Source organism: Dermochelys coriacea, chromosome 9 (assembly GCF_009764565.3).
Source record: "Dermochelys coriacea isolate rDerCor1 chromosome 9, rDerCor1.pri.v4, whole genome shotgun sequence".
NCBI classification, from domain to species: domain Eukaryota; kingdom Metazoa; phylum Chordata; order Testudines; family Dermochelyidae; genus Dermochelys; species Dermochelys coriacea.
The window spans coordinates 76,068,341-76,092,989 of NC_050076.1; the positions used below are offsets into that span (position 1 = coordinate 76,068,341).

A 24,649-nucleotide genomic window follows, 5' to 3' on the forward strand; every position below is an offset into this window, starting at 1 on the left:
ATGGTCCCTGAACCACCATTAGTCTGTAAAGCCCTCCAAGGTGTTCTACATCATCTTTTTATCCCATCTACAATTGAGATTGTCATATAAATTGCCTTTGAAGAGAAAATGTTTAACTTTTGGATATTTTTAAAATTAAAATGAGTATATATTTGCTAATCACCCTGAAGACTTCTCAGGTCTTGGTGTGTGTAGTACAAGTGGAATACCATTTTAATTAAAATCTTGTAAGAGTACTTTTAAAAAAATTAACCACTTGATGTTGATTAAACATTTTGTTCTTTTCAGTTTGAAATGCTTACTGGTACACTACCATTTCAAGGTAAAGATCGAAATGAAACTATGAATATGATACTAAAGTAAGTATTTCTCTTTTTTTAATAGAATTACCCTTGTTTTTGAAAGTAACCAAAAATGTAGCTATAGATATTATGCTTTAGCTCATGTATTGTAGTTCGCTCATTTTCAGGGTGTGAAATTATAACGTGTCAAACACAAAAGTAAGAATTTGATCACAAACAATGTAGATACTGCAGAATATCTCTGAGGCTTAAAACTGTAAACATAAACGTGTGTGTGTGTGTGTGTGTGTGTGTGTAAAGTTAGTATTAAAAATAGGGGCGGTAAAGTACACTAGAGAGTTATTTGCCAATGACCTCTCTATATGCTGTTTGTCTGTGTGACGATATAGCTTTTATAAAAACAAAACAACCTATTTTATACAGATTGTGTGTATGCTATTCTCTGTGTACATACGTGTGTATACCCACACGTTCTGTATAAAATAGTTTAATCCATCTTGTAATAGTAAGACAAGTGTACAGTGGTGATTGGTAAACGAGTCCTAACTGTACTCTTTTGCCACTCTTTAAATGAGGGAAGCAAGCATTTATTGCTTTGAGTAGTCAAAGGGTATCCTGCAGCTCATGTGGTTAGACTTCTGGGACTTTCTGAGGGGGGTGGGTGCTAAAGAAAAGGGGGCTTAGTCCTGACTCCATGACAGGAGGGAGTGTGTGTGGTTAATGAATAGCAGCATTGCTGCAGAAGATTGATTAGTTCACCACCTATTTCAGGATTTGTAGCATAATGAATATGTGCGTGTATAACAATGTTACAATTCTGCCTAGAAATTTCAGGCTGAACTAGACACTTTGATTAAAAAAATTGTTCAAGTCACTAAAATTGTTTTAAATTTAGTTATTGTCCTTACAAAATAATCTCCATGAAGTTGATCCCTTTGGCCTTCTCTAATGACTTTATGATCTAATTCTTGAGGCTTTTTCTGAGTGGAGGAATAAAAAGGTGAGTTGTGGGGTTGTGTAGATTACAGGGGTGTTTTGGCTATTTCCAAGTGCCTTCAAAAGTTGGTTCTGGTAGGAAAGGATGAATACTTCTTTTTTGTCATATGCCAGCATGTTTGGATAAAGTTGTGTATCCCTGAAGAGATCCAAGTCTAAGTACTTTATGCAGCTTTAGTCTGAAGCAGCCTATTTGTTGAAAACCACTATACCACGCTATATGTGCTTTTTTTCTAAAAGTTTCTTGAATGGGTAGCTATTTTAATATTTGTATTCAATTTGAAATCTCGTTCACACAATTCCACTGTCTTTGTGACACTCATTAACAGATCTGATGGCAGAGTTTCTTACCCTCAGTTTAATGAGTCCATCTAGAGGGTTTTTATCAAAACATGCTTTTTGAAGTCCTAATTTCTTCCTTCTCTTTCTCCAGAGCAAAGCTTGGAATGCCACAATTCCTTAGCCCTGAAGCGCAAAGCCTTCTAAGGATGTTGTTTAAAAGGAACCCATCAAACAGATTAGGTAATGTGATCTTGTTTTGGTTGGTTCTTTTTGACCTGGATCTTGAAGTAAAACCATCTACACCATAAATTGTGAACAACTTAATTGTTAAGTGAAGCTTCACTGAATAGCCATATCAGTTCTTGGTTATTCAACAGTCTTCATTTTCTTAAGTATGCAGTATGTTTGTTCTGGGTTTGGCTCACCTGAGTAAATGACAGAGGAAGGTCAGCAGTCCATCATTCAGAAAAAAGTAGCCTTTCTCTTATTTTAGCTCCCTCAATATGCCTGTCTCTGTCTTAGTAGAACTTCCTGTTTTTGCTGGCACCCCTCCCAGGTGCATGGAACAGTGGCTTATCAGACCATCCAAATGGCTGTAATTCTGGAGTAAAAACTAGATATTAAGGTGCCAAACAAAAATTCAGGAAGCAGATTGGAAAATGCTGTTATACTCCCCCAACCGTAGTCTCCAATTACTTGTTTGGAGGTTTAATATTAAACTAGTGACTTGCAGGGAAGTCTCCTGATTCTTTGTAAACTGATGTAAAGATGCCCTGTGAGGAGGGCTCCTATATATTTCCAAAAGAAGCAAACAAGGCACAAGTCCAGTTTTTTCCTTTTTCCAGGTTCCCTTTAAATGTGATTGTTTTTCTTCAATGTGTGTGAATTCTACTAGCTATACACCAGTCCGTTCTCGGTCAAATATCTTGCTTGGAAATGCTAACCTTAGGCAGTATTCCATGAATAAGTGATTCCATGCAATTTTCCAAGAAACCAAGTGACTGACTTTTTAATGCAATTTTGTTTAGAGATTTTTACACTGAAGCTGGTTTTAATTGTAACTTTTGTTCCCTATAATTACAGGAGCTGGTTCAGATGGAGTTGAAGAAATCAAGAGACATCCTTTTTTTTCAACAGTTGATTGGAATGTAAGTACAAAACAATTTAATTTCAAAGCCATTTTTAGTTTTGCTACAACATTTTGCAATGCCTCTGTAAATTGCAAGATAATTAAACAGGATATACTAGACAAATGAGACCTCTCACTATAGTATTCTGAGATTGTATTTCTCCTCATTGCTGTACAGTATTTATTGAGGGTCTCACTAAAATTTTAAAACATACATTAACATTTTAATAGTGATTAGAATTGCAACGTTCTAAATCTTAAATACCAAATAAAACTCCTTCAAAATGACTAAGAGGGGAGAGGTACAGAAATTTGAGTCCTTTGTGTGTCAGTGTAAGCCCAAGATAGGTGCCTGTGTTCGAGAGACTGGATTCTTTTCAATAGCAGTGTTTGTCAGGGCTGTGCATGCACACTGTGCCTTCTTGTGCTCTTGTGCGAAGCCATAAAAGGCAGTGCATCCACAGTTCTCCTTCAGTTCCCTATTACTGCCTGTGGCAGCAGGGCTGAACCCAGTGAGTGTCCAACCACTACATCCTCTGAATGTCAAACTTGTCCTTTTCCTAACTAGTTTGGTGAGGAGAATTGATCTTCACCCTTTTTATCTTGTTTTCTTTAATTTGAATATTCCAATTAAAAATACATTCTCTTCCTGCTCTCCCCCCCCCACATGGAGTCTAAATAATCATGTTTCAAACCCTGCCTCTCTTGTCATAGCTTCATCCCCTCACTGACCGACATAGATTACTGCGTCTTTTGCCTAGGGGACAGCCATATCCCAGACGGGTGTTGAGTGTGCTGATTGCTTTTCTCCAAGACCCACTAGTCCAGAGACACATAGTTCTAGTTACATCTGCTTGAGCAAACGTGCAGGTCATTTCAGACCTAGAGGAAACAATCACCATCGAGATGGAGGTTCAAGTCTGCCTTGGCCAGCACTCCATGTAGAGGGATGCCTCTGTTTCCTGGGATCAGGTAGAGATAGAAAGGTTGGGAAGAGGACATTGTTGAAACGGGCTAGCAACTTCAACAATACCTATGCCATGCTGACAGAAGAAGAGAAGCTGAGGCATAATTTCATATAGAGCATAAATGCATCTCCAAACAATACTGGGGCCATCCTACAAGGACAGAAACCATCACTTCTCCAAGGGTGGAAGCGGTAAGTCCTCCACCTTCGTGGAAACAGTATACGGTACAGGACCCCAATACTTGAGTTGATCCCCCACAATCAAACCATGTTATGCCCTTGCAGAACCCCCTATATCTCTTGCTCCTGAGTGTTGACTGATACCCTCCCTGGCCAGCTTCAGAGAGCGTATTATAGAGCTTATTGCAAACATATGTGGCCTTGTTACTTTGTCTAGAGCCATAGAAGAGAAATTGCAGGAATACAGGGGATGAGGCTTCTACTCTTGATATTTCCTTGTCCTGAAGAAGAGGTCTTAGTCGTATCCTACACTTGAGGAGACTGAACAAATACATACGCTGCTGCCCTATATGCAGGATGCTAACTCTTGCCTTTGCCATTCAATCCACGTAGGCTCAGGACTGGTTTGTGGCTCTTTCCTTGAAGGACTCGTACTTCCACATAGCCATCCGTCTGGCCCACAGGAAATAGCTGAGTGGGTCCAAATCGCTGTCAATACCAAGTGTTGGATCTAGCTAAGCACTCCCTGTTGGTCACTCATGCTGTGAGCGATCACCTCACTGTATCCCATGTACTTTCCACCTCTGGAGTTTGAACTGTTGAAACACTCCCCTGGATGTGTGGTCTCTGAGCACACAGTTGGTGTGTAGCACCTCTGTTTAGTACACTCTCCAGTTGCCTCACCCCTGGGACCAGTGCTTATATCTCAAACTCTCTTGTAGCTTAAACACACTCTCTCACAGAACTCCAGGCACATGGGTGTTCTGGTCCATAAATTAACTGTTCAGGGTATGTTTGTGATATGTGTAATACAGCACACACTGTCAGACCTTGCACAGGGTTGTAAACAGCCATTGCTCCTTCTTTATTAGCACAAGAAATGCATAGATCTATTTTTAAAAAAAAAAAAAGAAAGTAAACTTGTTTCACTGACTCAGTTTCCTCATCACTCTGCAGCATTTTTGGGCTTGGGTCTGAATCCTCTAGAGGTGTCCGAGGGATCCTTCTCCTGCAGCTCATGGCTTGATTTCTTAACCAGAGAGCCCCTGTCTATCCAGGTCAGCTTGCTTTGACTTGTTTGGTCCTACAGCTAAACTGGGCTCCCTGCTATGCAAGCATGCTCATCTCTGCCCTTCTCCTGCCCAAAACTTCCAGTGTGGTTCTGAGTCATCTCCTGTGACCACCTCGTCTCTGAGGTTTTTAAAGGTTAGCATCAACATCTTGATTTCTTTGTCTTTTGTGTTTGGGGATTTTCCACTTTCCAAACACCAGCCCCCTGCAGAGGGGTAGGGAAAAACTGGTTGTCTTTTGCTCCAGCTAATCCATTGTCCCAAGATGCTTCTATCAGAATATGCAGTCACTGAGTTCTAATGACCCCTTTTTGTTCTTGGTATGGGAGGGATGTGATCCAGCCCTTATCAGCAAAGGTGGAATCCACATACACAGCAGTTTTCATAGTAACAACTTCATAATGTCTGCCAGAATTTCTTAAGGTGTACAGATTCCCCAAATTTTCACGCAAGTTACTGCCATTCAACTCTGAGAGTTGACTTGTGGCGCTGAGAGTTTTCACAAAATGGTTGTTGGTGGTGGTAGTGGCGCATTTACCCGTACCTGGACAACTGGCTGAGAAGAGGCAAGTCTCAGTAGGAGAAGGTAGCAAGTCTAGAAGATGAACTCTCCTTGTGTGCGTGGTTGGGCTTCCTAGTGAAGAATGAAAAATCATCTTACTCCTTTGCAGATAAGTGTTCATAGGAGTTATGATCAACTCAAGGTAAAAGAGAGCGGACCTCTCAGAGGTTAGAATCCTGTTATGCAATCACTGCTTCTTGAGATAAAATCAAACATGACAGTACAAACTTGCCTTAGGGTGTTAGGTCATATGTCAGCATGTGTGTCCATGGTGCTGCTTCTCAGACTTTACCTGGGGCCCTTACAGCTTTGGTTCAGGATAGTCTCCCCCTCTGTGAAACAGCAGATGGACAAGGAGGTCTCTGTGCCACTTCGTGTCCTTGTAGACTTGACGTGGTACCTAGAACCTGAAAAAAGAGGAATATTGTTCACATCCCTCTCACCCCAAAAAAGAATTTTAATTATGAGTGCATCAGGGACAGGCTGGGGAGCCCACCTGGACCATGTATGAATGCAAGTCCCCTGGTTCCCAGAAGACATGGGACTTCACGTAAGTCCTGGAACTCATTCGTCAGACTAGCCTGTATGCCATTCCTACCTGTCCTCTGAAATTTCACAGTGCAGATTCTGACTGACAGCTCACCTGCAATCCACTGCATGTGAAAGCAGGAGGACCCTGCTGATTGCTCCTCTTCTGGGAACTATCAGATTCTGGACACAATGCTACCAACATGAGATAACCCTGATGGTTGTTCATCTTCCAGGAGTCAGCAATGACTTGGTGGGCTTATTTAGGAGACCATACATGACCAGTCAGTAGTGCCCCCTGCAAAGATCCGTTGTAAAGAAGATACGCCAGTGTTATGGTAGGACAGGGTAGACCTGTTTTGCAACCAAGGACAATTCCATGTGTCAGAATTTCTGTTCCAAAGGGGGCATGAGCCAGGGCTCATTGCCAGATGTGTTCTTTCTGCAGTGGAATTCAGGCCTCCTTTTCACCTTTCGAGTGATTTCTCCTGATGCTCAGTGTGATGTCCAAAAGCAAGAGACAAAGCTACAATCATTCTCATAGGTGCCTATTAGTTGAGGCAGTTTTGGTTGACAGACATGCTACAAAGGTCTATTCAGACTCTGATCCAGATCCCAGATTGCGCAGACCTGATCTCACAGCACCGCAGATATTCCATCCACCTGAAGTTCCTGAGCTTGTTGGCCTTGATGTTGGCTGCTTAGGTACCATGGACAGGAATTGTTATAATAAGTCCAGGAGATCATGGTATAGAGCAGGAGGATATCTACCAGAAGGACTTATTTGTCAGAATGGAAGAAGTGCTCTATTTGGATGGCCCAACATGGCCTGGACCTTATACAGACTATTTGCTGCAATTAGAACCCTCTGGCCTTCCATTCAGCTCCATTAAGGTCCCCCTCGAAGCAATCTCTGCTTGCCATCTACCTTTACCATCAGGCTTGGTCTTCTTCCTCTCTATGGTATCTGAGTTCCTCACGGGCCTATTAGATACTTTACCTACCAGTCAAAGAACGTGCTCCTGCTTGACATATCAGCATTGTCTTCTTGAGGCTCAGGGGGCCTTCCTTTGAGCCTCTTTCAGAATGCTCCTTGTTTCATCTCACTCTGAAGACAATCTTCCTGATATCACTTAGACCAGGAGAATGAGTGAGGTGAGCTTCAAGCGCTATTATGGCTGATCCTTCCTACATGACATTCTATAGAGACGAGGTGGTATTGAAATGTCAACCTACATTCCTTCCCAAGGTGATTTCAGAGTTCCCTCTGAATCAATCAACCTGCCTGTTTGTCCCCCCCCCCCCCCCCAAAAAAAAGCCTTACTCTGCGTTGGGAGAGAATCTACACATACTGGGCATTTCCAGAGTTTTGCTTCTCTATGCTGAGAAAAATAAATTGTTCAGGCTCTCTCTCTGTCTGTTCCGGGGTGGACTTGGCCAAGGGTCAGGCCATCTCAACACAAAGAATATTTAAATGGATAATGCAGTGTATCATGCTGCGTTACAAATGACTGGTGCAGCTCTCCTGCCAAACATCAGACCTCACTCCACTATTTGTTTATCCTCTGCCTACTTCAGAAATGTGCTAGTGTCAAAAGGTCTGCAAGGTGGCAACGTGGAATAACCTGCTGACTTCTGCCAAGCACTATGCCTTGGACTTAGCTGCCAGGTTTGGAAGAGCAGTGCTACAAGTATGTCTGCGCTGACGGAAGGGATTTTCCCTTTGATGTAGGAGCACAATCTCCTCAAACAAGTTAGCTAATTCAACAGAAGCCCTCTCCCTTTGGCACAATTGCATTTATACTGATCAGATGCAGTTTTTCATCCCCCTAACTCACATTGCTGCAATGATATAACCTTCAAGTGTAGACCATGTCAGTCTGTATTCTATTGATGCAGCTGGAATGCCTCATTCTCACCATGGGGGGGGGGGGGAGAGGGAGTTTTCTATGCCAGTCAGCCACAGGGGATCCACACTGATACATAGCTAAGAATGAACTGTTCCTTTATGTAACTGGTTCTTTGAGATGCTGTCAGTGCGAATCCTACAACCCACGTTTTATCCCTGCTGTAGGAGTCCTCAGCTAATGCTGGCTTCAGGTTGCAAGGAAGTTGAGGGAGAGTCACAGATGTACTGCCCTTTATGCCCTCACAAAGGGAGGTACGGGGTGCCTGCATGACCCAGGTGGACACAGCTATTCAAAAGACTCTTGTGCTCAGGAGGGGCGTGTGCACCTAAAGTGGGATCCACGCTGATGACATGTGTAAGAACACCAATTGTTGTAGAGTAAGTAACTGTTCTTCAGTGGAGCTTTGTGAAAATGCCCTAAAAAACCCCACTTGTTCATTAGTTTAAATATTAGAAGGTGAGTGGATGGGAAAGGAAATGAGGATAGGAGAGAACACATTTATACCCTGTAAATAATTACTCCTCTGCCCGGAGTTCTTCCTTGTGGCTGGTCGTCCTTATGCTGCAGTTACTGTTCCATTTGCTCTCTTAGGCCGGTAAAGATTCCATGACATGCTGTCTTGCCTCAGTAATACCCCTCCTCGGGGGTCAGTTTATTACTAAGCATAGCCCAACTAGTCCATAACCAAAAGTCCCAAAAGCTAGGTCATTTATCACCCCAGTGCATAGAATCCGTAAAACTCCAAACCATCTAGTCCATTGACAGTGCATGTACTATACTCTGGCATCTTCTAGCACACCTGGGGTTTTCTTTGGTCTTCTCCTGTCCTTCTGCCATGACAGCAGGAGCATAACCGGAACTGGAGCATAACCCAGCTCTTCCCAGAAGATTCCCCCTCCCCCACCTCTCTGCTGGGAGATCATCCTCACCAGGAGAGCACCCATTGGTCCCCCTGTTCAGTAACTGTCAGACAAGGCAGCAGGTAGGCCCTTCCACTGTTCCCCTGGTGCTCAGTCCACTGGTTCCAGCTTTGCACCATGGAAATGTCAGAGGGTAAACCCCTCTGCTGCTCCCCTGCCTCAGCCTTCTGTGGCTCTCAGTTCTGGCTGTTTGGCTTGAAAGTCAGACAACAATTCTCTGCTGCTCTCATGCCTTCAGCCTTTTTCCAGGAATCTCCTATAGCTTTTTTCATGGACCTCCTTCCTTTCTGATTCTTCTATAGCCCCAGATGCTGCCCCGCCCTCATAATTGGCCAGCTGGGAGCTCCTCCTATGATATAAGGAAGCTGGACATCCTTCTTTTAAAGGAGCTAGCCACCCACTCTCATCTTCTCCCTTACACTTGTTAATATCTCACTCTCCTCTGGCTCTTCCCTTCATAATACAATCGTGTTTAGTCTCGCATCTTAAAAAAAGCCCCATCCTTGACCTCACTTGTCTCTCCAGCTATCTTTCTATCTCCTTTCCTCTTTTATCTCTAAGCTCATTGAATTCAGTGTTGACAATTGCTGTCTGGATTTCCTGTCCAATTCCATGCGAGGTCCTTTCTAATCTGGCTTTCATCCCTGATACTCCTCTTGCTAAAGTCTCTATTGAACTTTTCTGTGCCCAAGCTCAGAACCAATACTCCATCCTCATCCTCATTGACTTGTCAGACATGCTCTTCTTGAAATCTTGGTTTCCCTTGGCTTCTGTGACTGTCCTCTCCTGGTTCTCCTCCTCACCTCCCCTTTCATCTTTCTGTGTGGGTTCCACAGGGCTCTGTCCTTGGTCCTTCTCTTCTCTCTCTACATGTTATCTGGGCATCTCATTTGCCCAAATTAAACAACGCTTTCCATGCTGCTGACTTGTATATCTACCTCTTTGCTCCAGATCTTTTTCAGTTTGTCCAAACTAAAACTTCTGCCTCTTTCTGACATATCCTTGTGGATGTCTAGCTGTCAGACCAAGCTCAACATGGCTAAAATAGAGCTTTTAATCTCTGCTACCAAAACCCTCCCTGATGCCTTCTTTCTTGATTACTGTGGACAATGCCACTGTTCTAACTGTCTTACAGACCCAAAACATCAGTATCTCTTCCATATGGACCTCTCTAGGTCTTCACATCCAGGCTTTGTCTAAATCTTGACTGATTCTTTCTGTATAACATCTCTAAAATACAGCCTTTTAAATCAGTGTTGTATCTTTGTATCTTAAAAGGATATGCTCTAGTTCAAACAAGAAATAATGCAAGGAAGTCCTAAAGACCTGTTGTACAGGAGGTCAGACTAGATGATCATAGTGGTCTCTTCTGGCCTCATCTGTGAATTCTTCCAATCCATCCACACAGCTAAATTCTCATCTCACATCTCAATTACTGCAGTGTCCTTTTCCTTGGCCTTCACAAATGCAATCTTGCCCTGCTCATATTTATTCAGAATGCTGCTGCAAAGAACATTTTCCTAGCCCGATGACTTAATCCTATCACCTCCCTTCCCTGCCTTGTTTTGCATTCCTCTACTGGCTTCCCCTTCTCTGTCCCATCAAACATAAGCTGCTTGTCTTCACTTTTTCAAGGCCTTTCATGGCCTGTCTTAACTCTACCAGTCATCTCTAATTTACTACCAAGATGACAACTGCCATCTCCAATCAGCCCATGAGGCCAACTTCTAATGTCCACTTGTTGAATTTTCAAACTAGCTCCTTTGTTCTTTCTCCCATGCTTCCCTTCATGCTTTGAAGGAGTGTCCTTGAACCACGAAACATTATCCTCCTTCACATCCCTCCTTAAAACTCTCCTTTGCTGTGATGCCTACAAAAATCTTAACAGCTTGGCAGCTGGTGTGCTGAGACCACTGCCTATCATGTTGACCAATATTATCTTATTTCCCTGTACTCACCTGTCTCTGTCTGGCAGGTGCTATGGGAATACAAATATTAAATAGAGAAAAAAATCCTATTTTCCTATACTGAGTAATAGGAAAATATATTTATACAGTAGCAAGAGGATTTCTATTGATAAGGAACTGAGATTTCTAAGGGAGCAGTATCTAGAACAGTTTTCAGTCTGTGTGTGCAGATAACTGGGGGTCCACAGATTGTCTGATTTCCAAAGGGGTCCACACCTCCATTTAGAATTTTCTCCGGGGTCTGCAAATGAAAAAAAGTTGAAAACCACTGAGAAATTGCACTTTTACCTGAAAGTTTTGTACCTGCTTTTTTACAGTGTGCACTTTGAGTATTTGACAGCAGTTAGTGTGTAATCAATTCTGGTTTGGTAATGGTCATTTTCACTTCCTGTGTCATGCACTGCTCTGGGTAAGCTCATGCGTATTTTCCCCAAGTCCTGTGATAGTGGGCCTGGGATGACTTCTCTTCAGTGGATATTCCTGCACACAAGGACAGGAAGCAGTGGGAGTCTGGTGATGGTCAGGGAGTACCACCCGGCCAGGATAGAGACAGACAGCCCCTACAATCCACTCAACCTTCCACAGGCCTTGACATACAAGGATGAAAACAGAGATGCTGAGTGAGCCTCCTTTTTCTCTTCCCAAACCCTGAACAGAGCGGGGGAGTACCTGTTTGGGGTAATGCTTTACTACTGTACTGCTCATCAGGACGGAGAATGAGGAGCTGCCATTCCACACTGTTCCCTTAAGGGACCTAAGAAAGACCTGGATTATTATTTTAAGAGGTGGCAAATTCCTTCATCCCCTAAAGCAGGAAGAGCAAGACAGTAGGGAGAATCTCCTGCCCTAGGGATCCAGAATGGGAAAGTATGGGATGGATATCCTCTCCCTCCTCTTGGGATTGGAGTGATTTGGAGAACCTGGCTCCCTCCACAATAGCCAGAAACTGGGATCCAGTTCAGGTATTCGGGGAATACTCCACTGCCAGCCCATTTCCTTCGGAGGTAAGGATCAGTTAGTGGGGGCAATTGTATGCTGTTTACTTAATAAGCTGGAAGGGGAGAGGCCTGGTGGGTAAGGTGTATACAGCGGCAGGGGCAAGCTTTGGTATATTCTTGTGCCTTTCTGACTCTGTCTTCCCTGCTATGGCCCTTCAAATCAGGAGAGCAGAAAAACCTGAATAAATCTTTTTAAAAAAGGATTAGCAATACATGTTTGTTTTTTGTGCCTGCTATTTTGAAGTGTGCTCTTTCAGAAAACTAAATCTTTTGAAAATAAAAACATTCTAGTTTAGCAAAATATATAATATCTGTAAAGTAATTCTGAATTTTAGTTAAACTTCTTTTGTGGCTTTTCTGTTCCAGAAACTGTTCAGAAGAGAAATTCAGCCCCCATTTAAACCTGCTTCTGGTAAGCCAGAAGATACCTTCTGTTTTGATCCAGAATTCACAGCAAAAACCCCCAAAGGTAATGCATATATTTAGAAAATAATGAGTCAATATGATAAACTCATTGTATGGGGAGGGCTAAATTACATTGTTTTGGTACCTGGGGGCTAGAGCTATAAAATTAGAGCCATTGATCTTGGGAGTTGGCACAAAGATGAAAGGCAAGAGCCAGTGCGCCGTACCGGGGGTGGATTGGCTTCTCCAGGCACAATTTAATGGGCCTGTGGCTCCCAGTAGCGGCTGGAGCCCCCAGCCCTTTAAATTGCTGCCAGAGCCCCACTGCTGGAGCCCTGGGGTAGTGGCGGCAAGGCTGGGGTGGAGATTTAAAGGGCTTGGGGTGTAGCGGGGGGGGCCGAGCCCTGGGCCCTTTAAATCGTCCCCGGACCCTGCTGCCGCTTCCCCAGGGCTCCGGCAGGCTCCTGGGACAATTTAAAGGGCCCGGGGCAATAGTGGTGGCCGGAGCCCTGTCCCTGGAGCCATGCTGCTGGAGCTCTGGGAAAGTGGTGGCGAGGCTCTGGGGACAATTTAAAGAGCCCAGGACTCCGGCCGCCACTACTGCCCAGGGCCCTTTAAACCGCTGCCAGAGCCCCCAGCTGCTGCTGTTACCCTGGGGAGGGGGAAGGAGGCAGTTGCCGGTACAGGGTGGGCCTGGGCTGGCTCTGAGCCTCCCCCCCAGCCCTGCCCCTTCACCTGTGGCCCCGCCCCTTCCGGGGGCCAGAGCCGGCCCCAGCCCAGCTCTGTACCTGGAAGTCGCTAGACTTACTTTTCACCCCGTACCAATCATAGTAAAATCAACTGTGGAATTGGGGTCATTTAGTGGATAGACAAGTGTGTTTTACTCTTGTCTCAATTTTACTTCCCTTCTCCATTTCTCTTGTTCCTGTTTTGACCTTTATCTTTTTTTGGTCCCCATTTTCTCCAGTGGTGGATTGACTTGAAATTGTAGAAAGGGGCCTGAAATCCAAATCTCCCTCCTCTCTCCCAAGTGACTCATAATTTCCCCCACCTAGGTTCATTTCCTTATCCTTTACAAACCATCCTTACCTCAGTGCAGGCCCCAGAGAGGAGAACTCTTAGTCAGTGAATCATTTTCTCCCATTCATCCCCTCCTAGCTGCTGGAGAGAGAAACTGCAGAGAAAGTGTTTTTTCTTTGCCTTCTCCTCCTAAGTGGATAATATGAGAGGAAATTGAGCAGCAATGCATGTTCCTTCTATTCCATTTTGACCAGTGTGTGTTGGAGGATAAGAACTGCCAGACAGTCATGGAGAGAAAGAACTGTTCTTTTTTTTATTTGTGATTGATATCCAGCTAATGGGATTGTATGTAGTAGTAGACATTGAATATTTCTGCTAAAATGATTAGCACTGAAATTATTAATATCAATTCTGTGGTAATTTCAATTGTAATGAATTAGTGCCATTCACCCTCATAAAGGTATTGTACCAGCCTGTCTATAGATCAGGAAGACAGCAGTACGTTTTATTTGGTTTCACATTATAACAATTATTTTTCCAACTGTAAGAGCTGGGAATCATTTTTATATTAAAAGCCTTGATTCTGCAGAATGTGCCTATGACTGGGACTAGGTTAATATAGTTGTTGGAGCAGATCTGTCCTATGTCTGAGTCTTTGACATTGCTTGTGAGCCTAGATATGTTCTTCACATCTTGTCAAAAGTGAAGTGAAGATGACTCTGACATCCTAGTGCCTTGTGAATATTTGAGTATATTTCAGGATCACCGTCCTCAACAGCTGGAAATAATTTGGCTCAATTACGTTTTTGATGGGTTTATTATTTCTTTTGCCCAGTCAAATTTGAACTTAGGTGAAATCCAGGTTTGAGAGATGAGGGATTTTTCCATGTCAGTATTGAGGTGCAGTGGTAAAACTGGATGTGTGGGGAAAGTAAAATGGTATGTTAATGTTTTGCCTGACTTGAGCCAGTGCAATCAAATCAATTTTAGGAGTGCTTCAAGTAAACTTATGTAAATACCTTTTTTGTGAAGTCATCTTTTAATTACCTTTTAGAAATGACTACACAGTGAAATGTTTTTGTTCTAATGTTCAGTCACTCAATTAAGGCTTATGATCATTACTGTTCAGCAATTAGTATGTTCATTTAAAGGGTCCCTTTTATAAATCTCCCCTTGATGGTTTCATCTGGACTTTAAAACCAGATACCTGGTTTGTTGGCCATGTGAGGTATTATCAGCAGGTTGTATTCCAATATAGCTCTTAAGTTTACATACATATGTTAAAATACCTCTGGGCCAAATGGTGCTTTATTTGTGTTTAGACAGAGTACAGTGAAGTTAGAGTTGCACACAGTGTACACTGGGGATGATCTTGGCTCTCATCATTTTTGAAACATATCACTACATTCTTCAAGTATTGTCTCAATGGATCCTTGTACTTCTGCCATACCCACATCTATGGTTCTTCATTTGAAACTTCTAGCAAGTAGTGCCCTTGTATGCACCCTTTTCGACTCCACATACTTGAGCTCGCTACTATGAATGAAACAATGGCACCAATCTTTAGTTCTTCTTTGTGAATAATCAGACTGGGTTGTTTTTTGGAGGGAATAGATGAAATTACATGTATTCTAGTTTATGCAACATCTTGAAGCCCTGTAGTTTAAAAAAAAAGTGTGTGGGGGGGCAAGCATGTATTTTATTTAGCATGTGATACTGTTAAAATAAGTAAAAGTGAGAATATAAGTGAAAGGTGATATATTGGCACCCTGACTACATCTTATAGTTCAGAACCAATTCCACTTTCTAGTATTTTCCTCAAAATACTTTTGAGAACATACCTGTGGTAAACACACAGAATAGCTTAGCTTGAATATACTGTAGTAACAGCATACTCTTCAGATTCTAATTAAACCATGTGTATTTAACAATTAGATTCTCCAGGAGTTCCACCTAGTGCTAATGCGCATCAGCTGTTCAAAGGATTTAGCTTTGTTGCAACTACTGCCATAGAAGATCATAAAATTTCACCCCTCACCAATATATTGCCAATAGTACAGGTAAAATTTATTTTTCTTGGTATAGATATTTCTTAACTGAAATGCCTAAAGCTGATGTATATATTGATAGTTAACCTCCATTCTCCTCTGTTGGAAAGACCCTTATATTGGCAGAGCAGCACCAAAACCTTTATAATATGTATAAACATTATGTGCAGCAATTTAAAGTAATCCAGTATCAAAAATCAAGTTGAATGTCTCTTTAAATGCAAATTTCAAAAGGAAAAAACTGCAAAGTAAAGAAAAATGTGCTGCTTGAGAAAGTAAAAATCATGTTTTGTTAAAGTACAGTTTATTGTTTTAAAATGCAGTTTATATTTCTTTAAAGCAACTTCATGGAAACAGTGCAGAGTTCACTGATGTGTATGAGCTGAAGGAGGATATTGGTGTTGGCTCCTACTCTGTTTGCAAGAGATGTGTGCACATAGCTACCAATATGGAGTTTGCTGTGAAGGTACTTGGTGTAAATTCTCTCTTGGTATTTGAATAGTTGCTCCACAGTCAAGTCATGTGTCTTTTTAATGTACTAGTAAGTAAAGAGACCCTTTTTTTCTTTTTTTAAACCTAATTTTTCAGTCAGCATAATGTTATATGCACTTTGAGAAGTGAAAAAGTTAATTTTTCCGTTCAGCTAAATTTTGTATTTGCTTTTACCATTATTTCTTGTTAGAGGGAAGGTTGCCATAAAACTTTGTTGGAAAAAGACTTATGGAACAATATATCAATTATTTGAAACACAATTCTGTTGGCTTTGAAATTACTTCAATTATCACATGTTTAGTTAGACTGAATAGACATACTGTTAAATGTTCCCTTTTCCTTTTTTCTTTGCCCTTACAGTAAGAGTACAACACAGGTGAGATCAGTGGGCTCTTTAGGTGAGGAAGTGGGCAGGAGGGAAGTAGGAATATTTAGGATAGTCTGATAAATTCACTAATCTTCAAATTAGAACAATTTTCAATATATGCTAGAACTTGTTTTGTAACTATTAACCTCAAGCTTTAAGTGAATAGGCTGGATAATGTCATTCATGACTACTAAGGATGAAGCATGAAAGTAAAGAGAAATAACGTGTGACTTTTATAGTCAAAACTGCTGTCTTGCTCAGTTTGAAAATTCTTATTACTTGTAGCTTTTGTGGTCTCTTATCCTAAATCCGGGATTTTCATCCATTTTGCCTTTATGAGGAAATACTTCATTTAACATTGACACCTTTTCCACCGTTTATTTCACAGATAATTGACAAAAGTAAGAGAGATCCCTCAGAAGAAATTGAGATTTTGATGCGCTATGGACAACACCCTAATATAATTACTTTAAAAGATGTATGTACTCTTTTTATTTTTTTTTTTTTTTTTTTAAATTTTACAATTCTTACCACAGAGCAGTCAAACAGTAAATAAAATAATGGTTGGGTAGGGATCCCAAGTTGTGCATTTCCAGTAAAATATACTGGAAACAATACTTACAGTTTAAAAAAAGGTAAAATATTTTAAATGACATACTGTTACTTATAAATTATATCTTAATTTTTTTGCAAAGGTGCCAGGTTTTGTGAGACTCGGAATGTTTTTGGCCTTTGCTAACTAATTAATTAAATTCCTAAATGATTCTGGGCTGCAAAGAAAAGAAAATTCTGCACTTACTTGCTTTTATTTCCACTTTCCCTCCCATTTGAAATTCAGATATTGTTTGTTATGTTTCTACTGGAAGATTCTGTAGACAGCTAGAGAGCTAGTAGAGTTATGATACCGTAATTAATTAATGGAAATTGTCTATGTGAGAGGGGATGGGATTTTTAGATACTAATAATTTCTTGGTTTTTGTTTAATGTCAATTTAACTCAAAATGCCTAACAGTTAAAAGATCTAAGAGTCACGACTTGTACACTTTAAACTTATGGCTCAGGCCTTGTCTACAGTACAGGGGGAATTCGATCTAAGCTACGCAATTTGAGTAGCAACAAGAATAGCGTAACTCAAATCAATGTGGCTTAGATCTACTTACCGCGGGGTCCCCACTACACGATGTCGACGGGAGACGCTCTCCCGATGACTTCCCCCACTCTTCCCGATCTGGTGGAGTACAGGAGTCGACAGGAGACCCATCTGCGGTCGATTTATCGGGTCTTCACAAGACCCGCTAAATCAACCGCCGATACATGGATTGCTGCTCGATCCCCCAGTAAGCATAGACAAGCCCTCAGTAAGCTCCCACTGTAGCTCTCTGGTATTCCAAAGAATTCTGTTAGCAGAAATTTTAAAAAGGACCAAAAAAAATACTCCTGCTATTTCTAAAGTTTTAAAAAACAAAAAAAAAAAAACGCCCAAACCAAGCAGAAACCAAGTTCATTGGGGCTTTCATCATTAGCTATAAAGAACCAAAATGCCACTCCCATTTCAGTGGGTGGCAAATTGATGGGCCACTGGAGCCACAGTTGAACAAGGGTGGAGAACATATGGTAGAGGGATACAGGGCTGATTCTTCCCATTCAGAATCTCTAGCCGCCCTTTGGCTAACTGCAGCTATCATTATTCCATATGTTTTGCCAGCACATGGGGAGCTTATTTAGTTTTTAAAATAATAACAAAAAGCCCTACGTTATATAAATAAATGTAAAGTTCCATGGCTGCCTGAACAGTTTTAATATATGTATCTGAGTCTGATATTGGAAGCTTGTCTTTCCATCCTTATCTCAGCTGAACACCTGATATGATGTTGATCTAATGGAGAAATAAACTACTTTGGAGGCGATATATTAAGTGCCATCACGCAAAATTGCATCTGATAAAAATAGGGAGAAACAAAATGCTTCTTCCCAGGGCAGCACAGGTTCATAGACTCAAAGAGTGAATCCCAGAATCATCATTTAATGACCCACTACCTTCACATTGCATAAGAACGGCCATGCTGGGTTAGACCAAAGGTCCATCTAGCCCAGTATCCTGTCTTTTGACCGTGACCAATGCCAGGTGCCCCAGAAGAGATGAACAGAACAGATGATCATAAAGTGATCCATTCCCTCTTGCCCATTCCCAGCTTCTGGCAAACAGAGCCAGGATGAGCAAGGATGGTGTCCCTAGCCGAATAGCTATTGATGGACCTTCCTCCATGAATATATCTAGTTCAGTGAGATGTAAGGTTTCTTTAATTCTTGTTCCATGAGGCATGAATTTTCAGTTGAAGAATTAAATTTTGCAATACCTGTTCGTATTCATATACACTTAGAAGATTGAGAGGACTTTTTTTATTTAGTGCTTAAAATTCTTAGAATGTATATTTAATTGTGAATTATTCAAATGAGTGTGTGTATGTTTTTAAACTTCTGCAGGTGTATGATGATGGCAGATATATTTACCTGGTCACTGAATTGATGAAGGGAGGAGAGCTGCTTGATCGGATTCTCCGACAAAAGTATTTCTCAGAACGGGAGGCTAGTGCTGTATTGTACACTATAACTAAAACAGTTGACTACCTTCATTGTCAAGGAGTAAGTGATAGATATTATGTCATGACTGTATTTATACTTTGTGTAATTAACAATCACATTTTCTTTGTTTCTTACAAATTTTTGTTGACTTGTTAGTACGTGAACACATTATGAAAAGAGTTGACTTCATTTGCGTACAACATAATTAAAGCTTTATGCATGATTTATAAAAAGTCTTTCTAGAAAATTAATTGGATTACACAACCTTTAATTATCCTACATCTCCATGGAGGGTGAGGAAGAGGAGTACTTTTCTGTATTTCGTACCAAGATTTCAGTTTTGACTCATGCAGTTAGACAAAGAAAAATATTTTTGCTCCTCTAATGGAAAACTAGAATGCAAAGTTATTCTAATATGAAGTATTTAATTCCTGTAGGATAATTATGTAAAATAAATTAATATTTAAACCACCAGAAACAAAGTTTTCTATAGAAATGTGCCTCCCAGAGATCTGATTGTATATGTGAACTTCAAGTATACAAACAGTTTACTCAGTTATTCTATTTAAAATTTATCTGAATTATTAGAACTATCCATCTGGAAATACCAATTGGATTATATCACTGCCATAATCTGATTTTTTATTTATAATGACCAGATAATGCTTAATCCCCTTGAAGAGCTCAGCCAGATAACTACTTGTATATACTAATGAGGTTTGTGCATCACACAGCAGGAAGTGGGCATTTTGTGGAAATCTGATTTAATTTTGTTCTGAATTTCTGCTTTCATTATATAAACATCTGTACAATCTGTATGTTTTAATACACATTGCTGTTATACAAAGTCACTATCAACTCAGAATAAAATGTAGGTGGATTTTAACTACGGTATTATATTTGCAAAAAGAAAAGGAGTACTTGAGGCACCTTAGAGACTAACAAATTTATTTGAGCATAAACTTTTGTGAGCTACAGCTCACTTCATTGGAATGCTCCGATGAAGTAAGCTGTAGCTCACGAAAGCTTATGTTCAAATAAATTTGTTAGTCTCTAAGGTGCCACAAGTACTTCTTTTCTTTTTGCAAATACAAACTAACACGGCTACTACTCTGAAACCAGTATTATATTTATTCACCTACAAGGCCCCAGCTTTTAGTTTGTAGTCAAACCTGTAATGCTACTAATGCATTTATCTTTATATACATGTTTTTTCAATAATATACTCCAATTTTAATAGCTTTTAAAATGTTTAAAGCATATGCTTAGTACTAGAAATGTTTTTATGTCAGATTTTTTTTAAATTACATGTTTATTAGCAGGAATATTTAGTGGTAAGAGTTCATCCATATATGTATCTTATAAAAGTCATATTGCAAAGTGACTTTTAAGGTTTCAAAATCTAGTTAGCTGAGTGCACCAGCTTTTCACTTTTTGGAGATGTCTAGATCATAAATGAGGTTGGTTATCTTAGTCTTATTCGAAATGTCCACATGCAACCATGTAAGCGTGTTAAAATTCAGATAAATGAAGCCTTCTGGTAAAAGATTTTTCTTACAGATAATGATTGAGGTATATTACCAGAGTTGTGTGAGGATGCTGTCCTAGTACCTCTCTTGCTCAAGAGTAAGCTTATTGGCTATAAAATATCTATTCACATGAGTAAAGACTATTTACATCAGAAATTGTTGCAAGATTGGGCCCCCTGTATATGTGGGGTGCTATCACTAAAAAATATCTAACACCCAAATAGTAAAACCAAAATGAACACTAATATCCTCCTATCAAGTAATAGAATCATTAATAAATGTACAAACCCTCACATTTTCTTGAAATTACTGAATTGAACACAAGATGCATCATGAGATTATGGCAAGATAGTTTGATTCCATATGTACAAACCTAGATTCAGTAATGAACACAGGCATCCCGCTATTTAGATAAGTTTTCACTACAGGCTGGACTTTTGATAAAACGAAAGCCCATTTAGGAGTTCTGTTTTTTTTGTAGTAATTACATTTTTCCAAATCTTAAGGGGTTAAATGATATACAAACAAGTAACTGTTAAATTGTTATATGTAACAATGCCATATTTAGTACAAAACCATATGTATGGGGCAATGAACGAAACAAGAGAAGGATCTTTTTATGTTGTGTAGAAATACTGGTAATTTTTTCATAATCCATTTCAATCCTAGCTCTTTCTCTTCTTGTGTTAGGGAGGTTGTCACTTTATTGCAAGCTTTCCTAGCATCATCAGACAGGGAATATGTCTTATCCAGTACAGGAGATGTATCTCTTCAGCAATTAAAACAATAATAATTTTATGCCTATGATTATACACTGTTTGATTCAAAGAGTTATTTCCCAGATTTAGCCCTGTTAACAAGGTCAGGAAGGAACTTTAGAGAAAAGTTACTTTTTCATTTGGTCTTTCATAAGTTTTTAAGTAAGAAGTTTAATTTAATTGTAGTTACTTAAAGTATCTGACATCACATCAGTGCTAATGAACTTTCATAGATTAGAATGTAAACAGTATTTCAAATAGAAAAATTATATACTTTATCATAAATAATCATTTAACATTGTAGTAACAATCATACTGTTCTGATAGCTTATGACATGGAGTAGGTTTTATTTCTTAGTTTGGGGGACAGGAGGGGGATCAATAAAGGGTAATTGCATCTTTACCATGATTTGGGAGCTCTCCTATGTAAAAGTGGCAGAGTCCTGTGGCACCTTATAGACTAACAGATGTATTGGAGCATAAGCTTTTGTGGGTGAATACCCGCTTCGTCGGATGCATGTAGCGGTAAATGCAGTGCCTTACTTACGCTCCAATACGTCTGTTTGTTAGTCTATAAGGTGTTACAGGACTCTTTGCCGCTTTTACAGATCCAGACTAACATGGCTATCGCTCTGATACTCCTACATAATGTTACTTTAAAGATCCAGAATTTCTGGAGTTACATCATGTACTTTAAGTAATTGTATGGATCAGTATTGTGCTACCTTCATGGAACGGTTACAGGTAAGGAAGTTGCATATTTTTGCAGCTGTGCCCTATAAACATTTGTTATCTTTACAAGTATTATACTTTGAAGTCTATTTTTTTAAAGGTAGTGCATCGAGACCTTAAGCCAAGTAATATTTTATATATGGATGACTCAAACAATGCTGACTCTATCAGGATTTGTGATTTTGGATTTGCAAAACAACTTCGAGGGGAGAATGGACTTCTTTTAACTCCTTGCTACACTGCCAACTTTGTAGCACCAGAGGTATCTTCAGCAGTTTAATATATTGACTTTATATGTACCATTCTGACTCATGAAGAAACCATGTTCCACCATTATAACCTTTCTGAGATGGACATATTTTTCTACTAAAAGATGTGAACAACATATTTAATTGTTCCAACTCTTGTTCTCCTTTTCCCTAAACTTATCTATAAATATCATTCACGCTCTGTTCATAAGTCTTCACAATGGTTTTTATTTAATACAAATAAGATGTTCTCTTCCTTTTGGAATTTGAGAATGACTTCATGAGAAATTTGAGACAAATTTATTTCCTAGCTTAATGGGCTAAAATTAACCAACTCTACACTCTTTCCTTGCTGTGTAACATTTAGATCCCTTTTTGTCCTACAAAATATTGATTTGATACTGCATACATTGTGGGCTTGTGGACTCCTTCCTCAGTTTTATTCTTAGTATTAATAGCAATTTCCCAAAACCGCTAGAAGTCATTGTTATACTAAAATGGCTGTTACAGTTAAAAAGCATCCTGTCATGACAGTGCTCTGGTATTGTTTCGAGAGTGGTGATCTTAAATATTGCCATCCTAAGTCTCAAAAAGATTAGTTCCAAATAAATTCCAGAGACTCTAATTTAGGCTAGATACCTTTCTAATTACAACTTCAACATTTTTATCTTCCCTTTAAATATTTGTCCAGGAAATGCATTTAAAATACTCGTGTCTTTTTTTCTCATTTTTCCCAAGCTTTTTTCCTTAGCGACAATGTCTTGTATTCTGCATCTTTAGATTGTATCAACTTTGCCATGTGCTTCTAGTATTACAATGAGATCTTTAAAGAGAACACGTTCCTTCATAGAATGAGAAATTTCACAATAAAAGACACTGAAAGTTTTTCCTTTTATATCTGTCCCTAAAGCTCACTGGGATACAATACTGCAGACCTTAATCTTGAAATTGTTTCTATGGGAGTTTTCCATGATTAAGGACAGTAGAATCAGGTTCATGGGTTTCCAGCACAATATTACTGTCAATGTGTTTGTGCTGCTGATCTCCCAAGGAGTGGCTCAAACCAAATAAAATGGTGGTAGTGGCCCCCAGTAGGAGGACACAAGCATGTTTTAAAAATATTTATACTGACTATCTATATTTAAGTATATTTGTCATATTTCTGTTTGGTTTTAAGAAAGAATGTTGGGATTGGCTACCCTTACTGTAGTTTTTTACATGCAGCAAATAAAACTTTAACAGATCTTTGTTTTATAGGTTCTCATGAGACAGGGATATGATGCTGCTTGTGATATCTGGAGCTTGGGTGTTCTCCTTTACACAATGCTGGCAGGGTAAGATTTTTCTCAGCTTTCAGATGTCATCTTAGTTTCCTAGAATTATTAGTTTGATGTATACACACAGACATTCTGATATAACAGCAGCCCCGAGATGGATTAGACATGCTAATGAATATAAAAGTTCTAGATTTTACTAGTTTGAAGGAAAATCTTTTTTTTCCTACTTGCAATAAGCTTTGTGTACAGTATCAGGCATTGTGGCATGCTGAGTAGCAGTCTTAAAAATATATGGATTGCAATATAAAGTATATTTTAATGGAAGCCTTCCATAATTCAGCAGTGTTCTTTGTGTTAACATTTAACATAAATTTGTGGAAATACTCAAAATCTAGAATCTGTTGCTTTCGATGTAATTGTGCTCCTGTCTGGAAAAAATGTACCTAATATTGTTATAAGTAGTATCTAAGATTACTAAAACTAAAATATTAAAAATATTTTTTCTCTATTTCATTTTCCCTTGATGTGTTTGACAGCCCTATGTATGTAGTCATTTTCACTGTTTGCTCTGAATAGCTAATTATCCTGGTCTGTATCTTTTCTATAGGAACAGGGGAAAGAACAGTGCTTAAAAATAAGAGGGCAAAACTACCAGATTTGGCAGGGAGATTTAGCGTCACATACACAACTGTTTTTCTGATCAGATTTCAAGTGTCCGACATCCCTTACGGGTTTTGATGTTGACACAAAAATCATACATTACATGGGTATGAAACATTACATTAGATGAGTTTTGAAATCTCTAAATTACAACATTATGGAAAAAATGAATTGAGTTACTTTCTTTAGTAGCATCCAAATATAAAAGGATGCAATTTCTGTTGAAGTTGTCATAGCAAATAATAAACTGAGATTGAGATTTAAAGCGAGGCTTTTAGTAAAATGATAGCACTAAAGATTAAGGATATGATACTACCACCTATTCCTTTTAGGCAGACAGTTGACTTAATTTTCGGAGCAAATTCAAAATTATAGATTCATATCTACCTAATAAGGAGTATATTAGTTGATTCATCAATGTGAATTTCAAAATATAAATATTTGTATTGTAACCCTAATGACAATGGAGTGTGTAATTAATACTTTAAAAAATTGTGAAGTCAGACTCCTTTTTAGCACACATTCTACCCTAGCTTCAGCATCAGAAATTTTGCAGATCAAGCTTTCATACTGTCTTTTGATAACTGCCTTGCAGCTAACAGGCCGAATTTAGTTTTGTGTAACGTTCTAGTGAACCTTTTGTAGACAGCTGCTTAGTGTTAAGATTTCATTCCCCAGAATGCTAATTCAAATTCACTGAATACAAAATCTGAAAATAT

General features: G+C 39.6%; 1 protein-coding gene across 4 annotated transcripts in view; it reads left to right on the forward strand.

Annotated features, from left to right (window-relative positions):
• RPS6KA6 (ribosomal protein S6 kinase A6) overlaps window positions 1–24,649 on the forward strand; it is a 74,647-nt gene that overhangs the window by 42,289 nt on the left and 7,709 nt on the right. For all 4 annotated transcript variants that reach the window (XM_038417387.2, XM_043491672.1, XM_043491674.1 and 1 more), the window contains 10 exons: window positions 289–359; window positions 1,732–1,820; window positions 2,664–2,728; window positions 12,178–12,280; window positions 15,172–15,296; window positions 15,625–15,750; window positions 16,532–16,621; window positions 18,628–18,786; window positions 21,846–22,007; window positions 23,251–23,327. In XM_038417387.2, the coding sequence (XP_038273315.1) occupies window positions 289–359; window positions 1,732–1,820; window positions 2,664–2,728; window positions 12,178–12,280; window positions 15,172–15,296; window positions 15,625–15,750; window positions 16,532–16,621; window positions 18,628–18,786; window positions 21,846–22,007; window positions 23,251–23,327 (1,067 nt within the window). The remainder of the gene's footprint in view (window positions 1–288; window positions 360–1,731; window positions 1,821–2,663; window positions 2,729–12,177; window positions 12,281–15,171; window positions 15,297–15,624; window positions 15,751–16,531; window positions 16,622–18,627; window positions 18,787–21,845; window positions 22,008–23,250; window positions 23,328–24,649) is intronic.